Genomic DNA, 15955 nt, shown 5'->3' with positions numbered 1-15955 from the left:
GCAATCTGTCGAGCTGTCCAGTCTGCTTTTCGATTTTCCTCACAAATTTTGGAGTTTCTTGATTGGTGTGCTTTACACTGTATAATTGATACTTGTTCAGGTTTTTGTATTGCTTTTATCAATTGCAGGACTGCATCTTGATGTTTAACGTGTGTACCTTGAGAAGCCAGTAGTCTTCTTTCTTTCTACAGTGCTCCATGTACATGTACTACTCCAAAAGCATACTTTGAGTCAGTCCATATGTTTACCCTTTTCCCTTTACTCAATTCTAGTGCTCTGCTTAAGGCAACCAGTTCTGCCCTCTGGGCAGATGGATTTGCTGATAATGCTTTTGCCTCCACTATTGTACTGACTGTTGTTACCGCATATCCAGCGTATCTGGTCCCGTTCTCCACCAAGCTGCTTCCATCTGTGAATAGCTCTCACTCTGCTTGCTCTAGTGGGATGTCTTTCACGTCTTCTCTTGCCGAATAGGTGTACTCTATTACTTCTACACAGTTGTGCTCTAATGGGCCTTCTTCAGTTGTGGTACGTGGGAACAAAGCTGGATTCAAGAGGTTAGTTGTCTTTAGTGTGACATCATCCTGCTCAGTCAGGATTACCTGGAATTTCATCATCCTGCTTGGAGATAGCCAATGGCCCCCCTTTTGTTCTACAACAGTGGTCACCATGTGTGGCACGTAGACATCTATGTCTCTACCCATTGTGAGTTTCCTGGCTTCTTGTATCAGCATCACAGTGGCTGCGACTGCCCACAGGCATGAAGGCCATCAGGCACTCTCGTTGTCAAGTTGTTTGGAGAAGTAGCCTACCGGCCTTTTCCAGCCTCCCAAAGGTTGGGTCAGCACTCCCAGTGCTAGGTGTGATCTTTCATGCACAAACAGGTGAATATCTTTGGGTAAATCAGGCAATCCTAATGCCAGAGCTGTTGTCAATGCTTTCTTCAGTTTGAGGAAGGTCTCCTTCTGTGGTTTGCCCCGGGTAAATGGCTGCGTCTTCTGGGCTTCATACAGGGGTTTTGCAATTAGTCCGTAGTCCATGATCCATAGATGGCACCACCCTGTCATCCCAAGGAAAACTTGCAGCTCATGCAGGTTCTGGGGTTCTGGAATAGCACAAATAGCTTGAATATGATCAGTACCCAGCTTACGTTGCCCTTGTGAGATTTCACATCCCATGTAAATCACAGTTTGCCGGGCAATTTGTGCCTTTTCCTTAGACACCTTATATCCTCCCATTCCCAGCTGATTTAAAATTTCAATTGTTACCTTTATGCAGGTTGTTTTCTCTTCTGTAATTGTCAGTGTATCATCAACATACTGTAACAGCAGGTATTGTTCTCTCAGTACTTGCTCATTCTCAGTCCAAATCTCCAGCTCCTTAGATAGCTGGCTTCCAAATAGGGTTGGACTGTTCTTGTATCCTTGTGGGAGGTGTGTCCAGGTGAGCTGAGTTTTCCTTCCATTTTCTGGATTTTCCCACTCAAAGGCAAGTAGTTTCCTACTTTCTTTGTCAAGGGTACGCAGAAAAATTGAGATACATTAGGTGTGTTATCTCATATATTTGTCTCATATATTTATCTGATATATTTTTATCATATATATTTGTCAAGGGGTATGCAGAAAAAGGCATCTTTTAAATCAATTACAGTAAACCATTTATATTTCTCTTTTATGGATGTTAACAATGTGCAAGGATTAGCTACCACTGGGTAAATATCTTTAGTTATTGCATTTATTGCTCTCAAATCCTGTACTAGTCTGTATTGGTTAACACAGAAATTTGGGCTCTAGCGTTAACTGGAAGTAATAGGCGCACATTTGGGACCCACCATTGCTAAAATCAGTATGTCTCCAGTTTTGTTATTCCTAGTGAGCATTTTAAATACAACCAACCTCCACCTCTCTGCTCACCCATGAGAGGCAGAGTTCCCAGTTTCCCTGATTTGGGGTTTGAGGCTGTTTGGACTCCACTCCCAGAAGCTGAGAAGGAGACTGCTTTGGCTCACAGCCCAGAGCCTGTGGAGGTGTGCTGGGTTATACAATGGGGCATTCGATACAATGAACTTGGGACAGTGTTAATTAGAAACTACTTTACTCAACTTTTAAGTGATAAGTCATCCATTATGTTTCTGGGGACCCTCTTCTTTATCCTTAGTGACCACCAGTACTGGTGGTTAGAGATTTGTTTTCTCTTTTCTGGGTTTTCATTAAGAGAACCAATGTATCTAACACCCTTTGCTTTCTCTGATTTTTCTTCTGGGATTTTTACAGGTCCATAATTTCTACTGTAATTAGTTAACTCTTTTGCAACTTTGCTCCATGTCCAAATTTTATGGTTCCTAGCAGGAGAACGCAGTTGTGAACCTGTTGGCTGAGAGGGGGTGGTGAAGGGAGTAAACCCAGGATCAGTGGAACCAGGTCAATCAGTCGGGTTCCCAAGAAATCTATCTAGTCTATCCACAGGGGTTATAGCTGCTATGGTTTTGGGGGTTTTTTATGAGAAAAATTGCTGTAGGTTTAAGTGATTCTGGAAGGCCTTGAATTAAAGAGGTCATAATTTCAGTTTTCACAGATAACAACACTGGTGATTTAGAACCAGCAATTAATTTTCTTTTGTGTATCATTTGCAAGCAGGCAGCTTTGTGAATGTTTTCCAGTAGTTGGTTGGGGGTACCAACTATAGCTATAGGGTCCCCCCTTTCCAAGGGGTTTAGCCCCTCTGCCTGATAAGCTGCATGCTGATTTAGGGACCATGGGTTACGTCTGTCTCCTGTTGTTACGAAGACTCCATGTCCCCAGTACCCACTGGCTTCCCATTCTCTCAATCGAATTTAATCACCTCCAGTAAGAGACACTCAGAATACATATTCTGTCTCTGACTCGTGAGGCAGACTCCCGTACTCCCTTTTTTTTTTATTTTTTTTTTTATTTTTCTTTATTTTCAGTGGTTATATGCGGATCAAGATCCTTTTCAGTATTGATATAATTATATTAAATTCTGTTTTAATTAGAGGTTTCAAACTAAGACACCGGTGTTCCCCACAATTTTATCCAAGTTAGCTCCTTTTGAGGGTAAATTTGATTAATGACAGAGGTTTCCCTCTCGTTTCCTTTAGCAAGTCAGCATTTTTTGAATTTTTATCATGGAGGGCTACTCACAACAGATTGATCTTACTCCTTTCTTCATCCAATTGTTTTTGCAAAATTTTAACTAGGTTTTGGAGGGAGTCTATTATAGTTCTTTCCTAACTTCTTCACTTAAAGCGAGTTTCTATAGCTGCTGTAAGACAAGCTCCCAAAACTGAGCAGAGTATAGTTTTATTTTTGCCCAGTTTAAATTCTTTTTCATGTTGTAAATAAAACATAGTCTATCAATCACATTTTCCAAATTAAACCAATTATTAAGCACCAACTTTTCCCTCCTGGAGGTCTGGCACTGTGTTTTGCTAACAAAGCATAACATGCATAAAATGCAGCTTTAACTTCTGCAGACATTTTCGGTCATTTTTACAGAGGGAAAAACCACTACAGGAAGGTATAAACTTAAATTATACACACACACACACAGATTTTTGCTTCCCTGTATGGGTAAAAAGGAAAAATCTGCTTGGGAGGCACTCCTTCAGTTTAAAATTCTGGTTGTCTCTTTGCTACACCAAGGAGTCAAAATTCATACACACAACAACAAAAACAGTCCCGCCCTTTTGCACTAAGAGATCTTTTGAGAAATTCTGCAGACAGAGCCCTCAAGTGAGTGTGGGGTGCTTTTCACCTCGGCGTGTGCAGTTTGCGGGAAATTCAAGTTGCCCCCCTTGCTTTCTAGACACCGCTGACTCTTTTGGGAGTGTCGGGCTGGGTGCAACTGGAGCAAAACGTCCTTCCCCTAATACAGACTGCACAACAAACCTGCAGCCCCTTCTGTCTGTCAGAAATCCTGTCCGTGACTCCAGTTTAAATGCCACGATTCGCTAACGCGAGTGGGACTCGTGAGAGGTTCGTTTGATCTCAGAGTGCAAGACGGACACAAGGGATTTCAGTTTAAATCACAACAACAATAATGTACCTTTATTTTAGTGCCAACAAGGGTTATGCGAGAGAGGAGAGGAAGAGAGGGAGAGATAAAGAAAACAAAGTAAAGAGAGAGAAGAGGGGGTTATAGCTACCAACAGAAGAGATGGGGTTGCTGGGGTCTTTTTCTGTGGGATGATCTGGCCGAAATTATCTTAGTCTTATGTAATTCTTCCCCAATGTTACCTTGTTTCCAATGTGCTAATAAGCACCCAAAGGAGAAGTATCCGGTATGGGAGCATTGCTGTCCAAAATCCCTTTAAGTTTCTCCATATTGTAACTATAATAAACCACAAATGCTGGATCTGCAACGCTATTGCAGTCGTCTGACAGACGGTGCCTACGCAACTAACTCAAAGATTTCTGGGAGTAACACTTTTCTCTCTCTGAGAGAAAGTGCCTTGCCTCCAAGGGAGAGCCAGGATCTCTGAATCAGCTGGTTTCCTGTCCCCCACAGTAAAGCACCTTACCTTTCTCTCCTGGGGAAATTGTGAGCAGCAGAGACGGTCGCAGCTGATGGGGTCCCCAAGAATTCCTCGGTGCTGGCTGGAGCGTGATCGGGTCGTGAGTTTGCTCAGCAGCACTCACAAGGTCCCATCTGGGGTCGCCAAAATGTTAGTGTTCAGGAACACACATAATCACAGAATGATTAAATGAAGGTGCTTTATTAAGAGCTCTGGGTGTCAGGGGTACACATACCCAAATCTAACCTGACTTCGTTTTGAGTTGAACATGCCTTTATACTCTATCATTATATAACTTTCATATTAATTATTAAACTTACATTGTTCTATTGTATGCATTGTTTTTACCCAAGCATGGATTTCTTGTGATCCCCCTCAATCCCCTAATATTGTTCCTCATGTTCTTTAAACAATAATTATATCTAATCACATCTAACAATTGTATCATTCATCATATACCAATTACACAGGTGCAGTTTGACATGATCTTTAGCAAGTACAAGGCCTAACACTTGCCAGGACCTACTCTTCCCGGGCTCACCAAACCTAACTTTCTTTCTAAGTCCCCAAATTTTCTAAGATTTTAAAACCTTATACTATCAGAGTGACACTTGTCTTTACAAACAAGCTGTGAGTCTGCCGATAAAATGAAACTATCACTGAGAGATAACAGAAACAATGGGATGGATTCAACTGAAAGATGAACGAGACACTGGGGAAACACCATAAAATTCCAACAGGGCTGAGAACTAAGAAGGAGATTATGCACTGGGGAGAGGGGGGATGGTATCTCAGGTATCATGAGTACCAGGAAGTCTGTACCTCTCAAATCCCTCAGCCTATGGGGAAAGGGAGAAGGGACGTACGGCCTGGAATTGGGATAAAAGGGAGGCTGCGCCCTCCAAAAATTAGAGAGATCCCAGGGGAATGCCCCATGGCCTCTCCCTTTATTTGAAAAAATTGAAAGCACTCCTCTATCTCCTTTTTGCATATAAACCTCTGGTGTTCGTGGATTAATTTTTTCTGACACTAACAATTAATATGAACTTCAAAACTACAAACCTAGGCAGTGCAGAATATGAAAAATATGAAAGCTAAAACTAAGGGCATCATAGCTGGAGGGGGGGGTGGAATTGAATAATTTTGGGGTGGGACTGAGTAGCATTCAGAGGCACTGAGAGGTCTTGAGGTGACAGATTGAAGCCCCTCATCTCTTTGAGTGCCAAGAAATGGAGACAACTCCAAATACCCCACAACCCCTAAATACTCTCAAGTAGCTCCCTGATTCCCAGTTGCTCTTGAAGCACTAGTAAAATGTGAGGTTTTAGGTGCCATTGATTAATTAGATGCCATTAATTTGTTGATTTTTACCCCAATTTAGTCTGTTCCAAAGGGATGAAGATGAATCTAAAGATAATTAGAACGAAACCAAAACGACCACCAGCCCAGTGTCTTCCCAACACAGATCACAGGGAACATGGGCCATCAGGGCTCTGCCCAACGTGGGCCCACTGATGGGGGATGGAGTTGGAGCAGCGCACGAAGCTCTTCCTGCACTTGGAGCACTCACAGGGCTTCCCTTAGTGGTGCCTCCGTTTATGTCTGGTCAGTTGAGAGCTGTCTGAGAAGTTCTTCCCACACTGGGGACACTCATAGGGCCTCTCCCCGGTGTGGATGCGTTTGTGGGTACTGAGGCTGGAGCTCTGGCTGAACCCCTTCCCACATTCGTCACACTTATAAGGCCTCTCCCCAGTGTGGATGCGCCGGTGGGTGATGAGGTGGGAGTTTTGCTTGAAGCGGTCCCCACAGTCGGGGCAGCGGAAGGGCCTCTCATCCGTGTGAATCTGCTGGTGCCTGAGGAACTGGAAGCTGGTCTGAAACCTCTTCCCACATTCTGGACACTCATAGGGCCTCTCCCCAGTGTGGATCATCTGATGGATGGTCAGTTGGGACCTCCGGCTGAAGCTCTTCCCACATTCCCCACACTTGAAGGGCCTCTCCCCAGTGTGGATGCGCCGGTGAATGGTGAGGGTGGAGTTGTGCTTGAAGCCCTCCCCACAGTCAGGGCAGCGGAAGGGCCTCTCCTCTGTGTGAATCCTCTGGTGCACGAGGAGACTGGAGCTGATCCGAAAACTCTTCCCACACTCGGGACACTCGTAGGGCCTCTCCCCAGTGTGGCTGCGCTGGTGGATGATGAGTTTGGAGTTAAAGCTGAAACCCTTCCCACATTTCCCACACTTGTAGGGCCATTCCCCAGTGTGGATCATCTGGTGGCAGATCAGGCTGTTGCTCTGGCTGAAGCTCTTCCCACATTCCAAGCACTTGTAGCACTTCTCCCCATCCTGAAGCTGCTCATGGACCACCAGCTCAGAGCCCCGGCTGGATCTCTGGTCACCTTCCCGGCACAGGGTGGGTCTTTCCTCCTCAGAGCACCCTGGGATGGGTTTGGAGCCCCTCCTCCTGCGGGATCTCCGGGGCTTTTCCTCCCCGTTGGATTCCTGCACTGTGGAACTGCTCAAATCAGCCTCTTCCACAAGGTTCTGCTGCAGGGATTTTTCCTCCCTGGTCTCCATCCTCAGCTCCTTGTCTGAGGGAGGAAGGACAAGGAGAGGATGGGATTTACCTTGGTGCCAGAGGGAAGGGGAAGGAGATCCCCCCAGTGCGTCCCCGGCAGGACAGCCTCGGCAACAGGGTTGTCCTGCAGCTGGGGGCCATGCTGGGCTGGGAGATGGAGCAGGAGAGAGAGGGAAAGGGGCACTGACTTCCTCCTCACCTGCCTGGGTGTCCCGAGGCATCTTCCTCTTCCTCGCAGCCTTCCTCTCCATCCAGCCAAGGTTTGGCAATGGGAAATCTTGGTTTGGGGAAATACAAGGGATGAGGACATTGAGTTTGCAGGTCCCTCTGCCCGCGTTCATCTCTAGAAGTCATCGGACATCTGGGGTCCATAAAACCTCCAGAAAACACCAAAATTCAGCCTGAAAATGCCTCCCAGGAGTTCCCCATCTCTGGTCTCTCCTGTTTGGGGTTCAAGGGTTCCCCCCTGTCCCAGCTGCTGGGAGTCACGCTTGTACTGGCGATCACCTGTCTGCTCGGTCCCTGCCCTCCCCGGGCTGCTGAGAGTGCCAGGAATCTGAAAAGTTCCCCCTGTTTCCATCTCCCCACTTAAGGACGGTGGGACCCCCCAATATCCCCCCAAGTAGGATTTTCCACTCAGCTTTGGAGTTCCACATTCTCCAAACATCCCCCCCCCAAATGAACCCAACCCAGGGACCCGCCCAGGATATCTGGGCAAAGCTCCCGCTCCCCAGTCACCTGTGGGATGGTGGGTGATGATCGCACAGGTGGGGGACTATAAATTCAGGGAGTGCTGGACCTTGTAGTTCCTTCTCCTTTCCCTGATCCTCATTTGTCCCTCCTCCTCCTCCTGCTCCTCTTTCATCCCTCCTCCTCCTCCCCCAGGAGCAGTGACACCCTCAGTGCCCCATTCCCGAACCCCTCACAGCCCACAGCAGGAGCGGGGATGGAGCCGGGACAGGTCGGGATGGGCAGCGCGGGGCTCTCCGCTGCTCCCACCCTCTGGGGATGGGGGGAACCTGGCCTGAGGAAAAGGAGAGGGAAACTGGGAAAACTGGGGGCTGCAGATCCAACCTGGGGCTGGCTGGAGACCCTGGCTGGGGACTGCCAGCCCTTGGGGCTCCTCTGGGGAGATGCAGGAGGGGGGAACACAGAGAGGGCTGGGGGATCCCAGGAGTGGCAGCAATGGCAGGGACTGGTTTGTACTGGGATCATCCTGGCAGTGGCTGAGATTGCACTGGCTGTGTAGTGACATCACACTGGGATATCATACTGGGATCGTCCTGGCAGTGAGTAGCAGGCTGCAGGGGGCAATTGAGATCAGGTTGTGAGGAACTGGGAACATGCCCTGCACTCCCTAGAACCCCGGCATCGCCCCCCATATGTCCCATAAGTGTGCCCCAAACCCTCCAGGATCCCCGAGTGCCCCCTCAGCGCTCGTTCAGGACCCCCCAAAGCATCTCTGGACCCCTGAATGCTCCCGACACCACAGATGCCCCTTCCAGACACGGCTGGGAATTCATCTCCCATCATCCCAGAACACAGTTCCGCGCCCAAACCTCCTGCCGTGCCCCACGCCCAAAAGAGCCCGGTTACAGCTCCCCAGGTTCCCCCCAAGTGCTCCCGAGCCGTATACATTCGCCCCGAGGACCTGCAATCACAACTCGGACGGAAAAGTTCTCTCGGAGTGCTTCCCTGCACCGCCAAACGCGCCTTCCGAGCCACTTTCGGGACTACAGCTCCCGTCATGCTCCGCGGCGCCCATAGAGTGCCATTCCAGTCATGACTCCATCTCCCGTCATGCCCCACGCCCCACCGGAATCCACTGGAGATGCGCCTATAACTCCCGTGATGCTCCGCGGCCCCGTTAAACCGTATTATATCGGCACCTACAACTCCCATCATCCCCCGCGCCCCATAGATTCCCCGTTACAGTCTCGCAAGTGCCCGCCCGGACCCCGAAGGGCCCCCAGATTCCCCTCCCTGACTTCCAAGCGCCCCCCTGGACGCTCAAGTGCTCCCCCAAACCATGAATTGTCCCACAGAATCCCTAAGTGCCCACCTGGCTCCCCCAAGTGTCCTCCAGACCACCAAGTTCTCTCTAAATTCCCTCCCCAGACACAAAACTGCCCCAAATGTTCCCCAGAAAAGTTTCTATGGACCCCAAAGTGGTCTCTTTTACCCTGTCTGAGAAAATGATTAAAAAATATGATCAAAGGACTAAAAATAGGTGTAATTAGCATAAGGAGGGAGAAATAGTGGTCAATTAATTAATGAAAGTGGAATTGTGTTACTTTGAACCAAGGACCGATAATGTTTTTAGTTGCTAAAAATGTATCAATTATTTTATATAAATATAAAAATTAGGTTCTAAAAATATAGAACAATATTATAATAAAAATCAAAATTTATTTTTATTAATTAATTAGATTTTAATGATAAAGGAAAATTCTAAAGAGAAATGTTATCAATGTTTTGGGATGTCAGTCCCAGGTGGGCCATGTCAGACATGCTGAGGCTTGGGGTGAGGAGCAGGTTGTCCAAACAGGGGCAGCCTGAAAGGGACTCATTCTTCTCTGTGAGCAGACTGCCTACGGAGACATTCAGCATCAGGATTGTAAAGAGCAAATCCTGACCTCCTGATCAGTACACAAAGATGTTTACAGTCTGAAGAGTAGAATGTTGTCACCGTAAGGTGCCTTCTTTGTTAATATAGCTCATATTGTGTCACGTTTGTTAAATACCAATATTGTTGTACCAACCTTCTTTGTTAAAATATTATTATAAATGAAATTAGAATTTTGACAACTAGGTCCCTTGGCTTAATGGCAGTTTAATTAAAAATGAATACAATTTACTAATCTGAATAGCAATGTGGTATAAAAGAATACAGTTTTGTAAAATAATACAGTTTAATAAAAAATTAAAATTTATATATATAATCTACTAGTAATTAAGTATGATTAAAGCATAAGCAAAACCCATCAGGGTACGGAGGCTTCCCACCCTGCCTCACGTTCAAAACAAAGCACTTCAAGCTACACTTACTGCAAGTTTCCTCCTATTTTAAATTTTTCTGACTTAACATCACTTTTCTTCATGGCACATGCCTCACTTGTTGCAATGGTGTCTTCAGTCTTCTTTTGGTGGTCTTTTGGTGAAGGCTTCTCTTCTTCCTCATTGTCCTTTGGATAACCTTACAGGTTTGCGCGTGCCTACTAAGCCTTGTGTTATGTTAGTCTACTAATTAGCCTTATGTTTACTAATCCTTACGCCCAATGCCTAAATTTCTTCTAATTTTGGTCCATCTCAAGGCCATTTTGGTCTTGAGACACCATTTATCTTCTAAACTACATCCTGTACCTCAATTTTGACATGTAACATCTGCAAAGGGGTACATCTGCTTTGTAACACTGATTCTTGATTGTTTCTAATAATAACTTTAATAACAGTTACAATTTAGTTAGCACGAACCAATTCCATTTATTACAACATTTATTACAAATACCCCTTATGCACCTTTTTATTGGTTTCCATGCTAACGGCCTTGCTTTCTTCCTTGCTATGGATAAACTTGTATTTTCTCTATTTCTTTTTTTACTACCTCAATTGTTTGGCCTGCAGACCAGTTGCTAAGCCCATCCACATTCACCTCTTAGTCTTCAGAGGGAAACTGTGAGCACAGTGAGAATCTCCCAGTGTGCAAGAGGGTCCCTGTGTGCCAGCTGCAGCTGGGGCCTCAGCCATCTCCTCTCTCAACAGGTTCCCCTCTGCAGCTTCACAGGAAAGGCCAAACACCTCAGTCAGGGACACCTGCACCACACATTTCACATCTCCATGCCCATACGTGATGTCCCTGTCACAGCTGCATTACCAGCTTGCTGCTGTGCAGATGCTGCCACCACCCACAGCAAGGCCCTGTGTCCCTGAAGGGACCCACCCTGCTCTGTGGCCTGGACTGAAGGTGCCTCCTGCCAGGGCAGGGCCTGACACAGCTCTTCTGTTCCAATAAAGAGATGGAGCTGTCACCCCAGTGTCTGGCTGGTACCACCAGCAAAGCCCACACAGCACCAGCCCTGGCTGAGCTCCATGTCCAGGAACAGGCAGGGCTGACCACGGTGTGGGCAGGCAGGAGCCAGGCAGGGGCTGCTGTGACCAGCAGCGGGGCCCCGAGGGGCTGGGGGAGTCTGTGTTGAGCGTCCCTGGTCTGAGGGCACATTTCCTTCAGTGGCATCACCTGGGCCTGGACCTCCTCCAGTGCCATGCCCAGGAAAAGAGGGAACCATCAAGAGCATCTCATGGGACAGAACATGACCAGCAATGTCAGCAGGGAAAACCAAGGTTTTCTTTGGCAATGACCCTTTGATGAAGTCAAAGATTTACAATCAGTCCAGTACAGATTGGAGTACAGAGGGGAGAACACTCAGGGGGTACAGCCAAGGCCATGAGGTCACAGCAGTCTCTGGGGTGATAGCAGGCTGAGGTGACAGCAGGCTCTGAGGTCACAGAGGTCCCAGAGCCCCGTGGTTGCACAGCACCACAAGGACCAAGCAGTCAGTCCTTGACCACGACTGTTGTGGCAGCAGCGGCGGCGGCAGCGGTGCTGACATTGGGACAGCGGTGTCAGGACAGTGGTGGCAGCAAGAGCTGCAGGACTGGCAGTGGGCAAGGCACCATGGCCTTTGCTCTGCACCTCATCCTCCTGCTCCTCCTGGCAGTGGCCCTGCCTGACAGGGCTGCCCAGGCTGCTCCGTGGCGAGCACGGCGAGCAGGTGAGCCCAGGGCCTGGCTTCCCTTTCCTGGGACAGCACTTCCTTCTCCCTGGGAAGCATTGGGGATGGTTTTCCGCAGGGCTTCAGGGAGGGTTTCCTCTGTGGGAGGGAGAGAGTCCCCAGAGCCCCTGGGCTGGTCCTGCTGCCTCTCCAGGAATTTTGCACAGGGCCTGCAAAGAGGGTGGAGAGTGACCAGAGCCAGCCTAGAGCTCCCCAGGCCCCTCTGCAGCTTTGGCCATGTCCATTGACATCTGGCTCCCACGGCCTTACCTGACCCCCTTGCAGTGCCCAGTTCCTTAAGGCAGAAGGGGGTCCCAGCTCACCATGGAATGATTCTGATCTGTGCTCCCTTCTAGATTGGGATCGTGACATGGGGCATCTGGAAGGCCCGGGACATGACGGTTTGAGACCCATGGAGAATGCTGGAGGCAAGTTCTCAATGTCCCTTTCTGCTCAGTATAATCAGTGTCAATGTGGCAAGAACTTACTCACGTGCCACTTCACTTAAGAATCTGAAGGCTGATGGATTCTGGAACCCTCGCTCTGCTCCGTTCTGGAGCCCTGAGTGATCCCACAGCATTGCTGTCAGTGGGAGGAAGGAGGATTTAGCTGTCAATCTTCTTCCACTGTGCAATGCCCGTGTCACTTTCCGTGTGCTCTGTGCAGCTACAAGGAAGATCAGAGAGGAAGGGGCCGGGCCCAGGGCTGTGCCCCAGGGCTGTGCCTCGTGTGGCTCCTTTGCCAGCCCCAGGGAGCCTGAGGATCTTCTACAGTGCCATGGGAACTCTTCTGTCCTGCCTTTCTTTGCAGCCAAGCCTCTTGGTGAAGGTGATCTGGCTTCCCAACCCACATCCAGAACTGAGGCTCTTGGAGATGGTGAGGGTAGGTCAAGGCCTTTCCCCCTGGGAGAGCTACCAGCTCAGAGCCCAAAGCTCAGCCAGGGCAGCATCGCTGAAGGTGCCAGGACAGAGCTGTGCACGTGTGTGCCCTTGCCCTGCGTGATCCCCTCACCGCTCCTGCAGCTCAGTGCTGCCTTTGCAGATCAGCAGACATGACAGAAGCTTCTGTGGCTGTTGAGTTACAGGTGTGTCTGCAGGGAGGACTTTCCAGGCTCCTGGGCTGGATGCTGCACGCAAGCCCAGCTCCCGTCGCAGGGGTGAGTATTGTGTCCTTGCTGATCCCACAAGCTGAACCCTGATTTTTTAGGATCTATTCCTGGGAAATGGATATATATATTTTTTTATAAGGTCCTCCAAGAGGAAAGAACAAAGCTGCAGGACACCGGAAACCCCATGAGCCATCCAATACCATGCAGCAAATGCTGAAGGAAATGCTGCAGGGAGGACAAGGTGGGTCCATGTCCCTCAGCCTTCTCCTGACACTCAGCAGCCGGGGGCTTTCTCTGCACATCTGGTCACACTGTGCCCGGCACAGCAGGAAGGGATCCATGGCAGCCTTGCTGCCCCACTGCTGCTTTCATGGCCTGCAGGGCTGTTTCCCAGCCTGGCCTGGCTGCAGCTTCTCCCCAGCCTCTGCAGGAAGGCATTTGGCATCAGCTGACAGGGAGCCCAAACTGCAGCATGGGCCATGCACATCCTGAGATCCCCTGAAATTTCCTGGTCTTGGGCTAGATCAGGTGTAGGGGCTGTTTGGAGGAGGGAGGGCTCTGGCCAATCCCATAAGTTTATATGATTTCCTAATCCTTATGCATGACCTCGACTAGTATTGCATCATGATGACACCACTTCCCTGAAAAGGGAATGGTTCCATCTGATCCAGCTGTGGCTTTTCCTTTCTCCAGAGATGAACCCAAAGGCTGTGCTGAAGGCAGCGTTTCCCGGAGGAAGCAGTGGCTCATGGGCAGCCTCTGCTGCAGGAAGGGAGGCCATGCCAGGCACAGCCCCAGGAGGTAATTGCTGTGCCTCTGGGCCTGAACCCTGCTGAGGCTTGAGCTGTAAATATCTGCTGCTTGGCAGTGCCTGCCTTTCAGGGATGTTGCACAGAGCATGGAAAAGGTGTTGAGAGCGTCCACGGCCAGCCCAGAGCTCCCCAGGCCCCTCTGCAGCTTTGGCCATGTCCATTGACATCTGGCTCCCATGGCCTTACCTGACCCCCTTGCAGTGCCCAGTTCCCTAAGGCAGAAAGGGGTCCCAGCTCACCATGGAATGGTTCTGATCTGTGCTCCCTTCTAGATTGGGATAGTGACATGGAGCATCTGAAAGCCCTGGCACATAATGGTTTGAGATCCATGGAGAATGCTGGAGGCAAGTTCTCTATGTCCATTTCTGCACAGAATTATCAGTGTGAGTGTGGCAAGAGTTCACTCTCATGCCATTTCCCTTAAGAATCTGAAGGTTGATGTATTCTGGGAACTTCGCTCTGCTCCCATCTGGAGCCCTGAGTGATCCCACAGCATTGCTGTCAGTGGGAGGAAGGAGGATTTAGCTGTCAATCTTCTTCCACTGTGCAATGCCCGTGTCACTTTCCGTGTGCTCTGTGCAGCTACAAGGAAGATCAGAGAGGAAGGGGCCGGGCCCAGGGCTGTGCCCCAGGGCTGTGCCTCGTGTGGCTCCTTTGCCAGCCCCAGGGAGACTGAGCTGCTCCTGTTGCTGCTGCCAAGCCCTGGCCCTGCCTGGGGCTCAGTTCAGAGCTGCTGGCAGCTCCAGGGAGGCCTTTCTCCCCTGACTGCAATGCAAGGGGCTCCTTCCATCCCACTGTGGGCCCACTGCAGGCACCTTGTCCCCCTGCTCCTGCTCCTGAGTGGAAGGCAGAGAGGAGGGAGTGCCTTGGAGGGCACCAGTCACCCAGGTGCACTCACTGCTACTCTGGACTGATGGAGAAATGGAACTACTTTCCATTAAGGTCCTCCAAGATGGAAGAACAAAGAGATAGAAGACAAGAATTCCCTGGAGGCATCCCAACTTCTGGACAGGATGCTGAGTGATCTGGAGAGACGCCATGGTGGGTTCATGTCCCTCAGCCTTCTCCTGACACTCAGCGGCCAGGGGCACATCAGGACACACTGTGCCTGGCACAGCAGGAAGGGATCCATGGCAGCCTTGCTGCCCCGCTGCTGCTTTCATGGCCTGCAGGGCTGTTTCCCAGCCTGGCCTGGCTGCAGCTTCTCCCCAGTCCCTGTAGGAAGGCATTTGGCATCAGATGACAGGGAGCCCAAACTGCAGCATGGGCCATGCACACCCTGAGATCCCCTGAAATTTCCTGGTCTTGGGCTAGATCAGGTGTAGGGGCTGTTTGGAGGAGGGAGAGCCCTGGCCCAGCCCCAATAACCTGGATATTTTCCTGACCTTTATCCATGACTTTAACAAGTATTGCCTCCTGAAGATACCACCTCCCCTAATGGTGAACAGTTCTATCTTATCCAGCTGTCCTTTTTCCTTTCTCAAGTGCTGGAGCAGATGTTTGTGCAGATGATGGCATATGCTAGAGGAAGGAATGGCCCTGTGCCAGCTCCTGTTGCAGGAAAGGAGGAGATGCCAGGCCCAGGCACAGGAGGTAATTGCTGTGCTGGGCTCTCCCTCGGCAGGGCTGTCTGCCAGCAGCTCTTCCCTCAGGGCCTGCATGGCCCGGCAGCAGCCAATGCTGGAGGTGCCGCGGCTTCCAGGCCTCTGGAGCTCGTTCCCAGCCCCTGGGAATCGGGACTTGTGCACCAACATCTCTCCCCCAGCAGCTGCTCCTGGAGCTGGCCCTAAGCATCCAGAGGCCCAAGACACAGGAGCAGCCCCGAGTGGGAGCCCTGCCGTGAGCCCAGGGCCACAGCCAGCCCTGGCTCCCAACTGGGCAGGGGATGCACTGGCCCCTTACAGGGCCTGGCTCTGTCCCCTTGGGCTGGGGGAGCTGTCACAGAGCAGGGAGGGTCAGGGGTGGCAGTGGCTGCTCAGGGATGGGTTGACCCGTGTCCCTGTTAGGAGCCACTGCCCAAGCAGCTGTGCTGTCCTGGGCTCTGCTCTCGGCCTTCTGGGCTTTGTTGGGTGGCACAGCCTGTGCCAAGGGGTGGCAAGGTGCCTGCAGGCCCCAGCTCTGGGGGAAACAGAGAATGTCCTGGCCGTATCCAGCG

At 50.0% G+C, this 15955-nt stretch overlaps 1 protein-coding gene across 1 annotated transcript in view; it reads right to left on the bottom strand.

Annotated features, from left to right (window-relative positions):
* The window catches only part of LOC147646935 (uncharacterized), a 592289-nt gene that overhangs the window by 82180 nt on the left and 494154 nt on the right, over positions 1 to 15955 (bottom strand). Inside the window, 1 exon segment of the mRNA XM_086872733.1 lies at positions 6194 to 6678. Within this exon segment, the coding sequence (XP_086728859.1) occupies positions 6194 to 6678 (485 nt within the window).

The sequence above is a fragment of the Cyanistes caeruleus genome, unplaced genomic scaffold (assembly GCF_971803275.1).
Source record: "Cyanistes caeruleus unplaced genomic scaffold, bCyaCae1.hap1.1 HAP1_SCAFFOLD_76, whole genome shotgun sequence".
In the NCBI taxonomy this organism is placed as follows: Eukaryota; Metazoa; Chordata; class Aves; order Passeriformes; family Paridae; genus Cyanistes; species Cyanistes caeruleus.
Note: the sequence above shows the minus strand (reverse complement) of the source record. Positions and strands in the feature narration are given on the sequence as shown.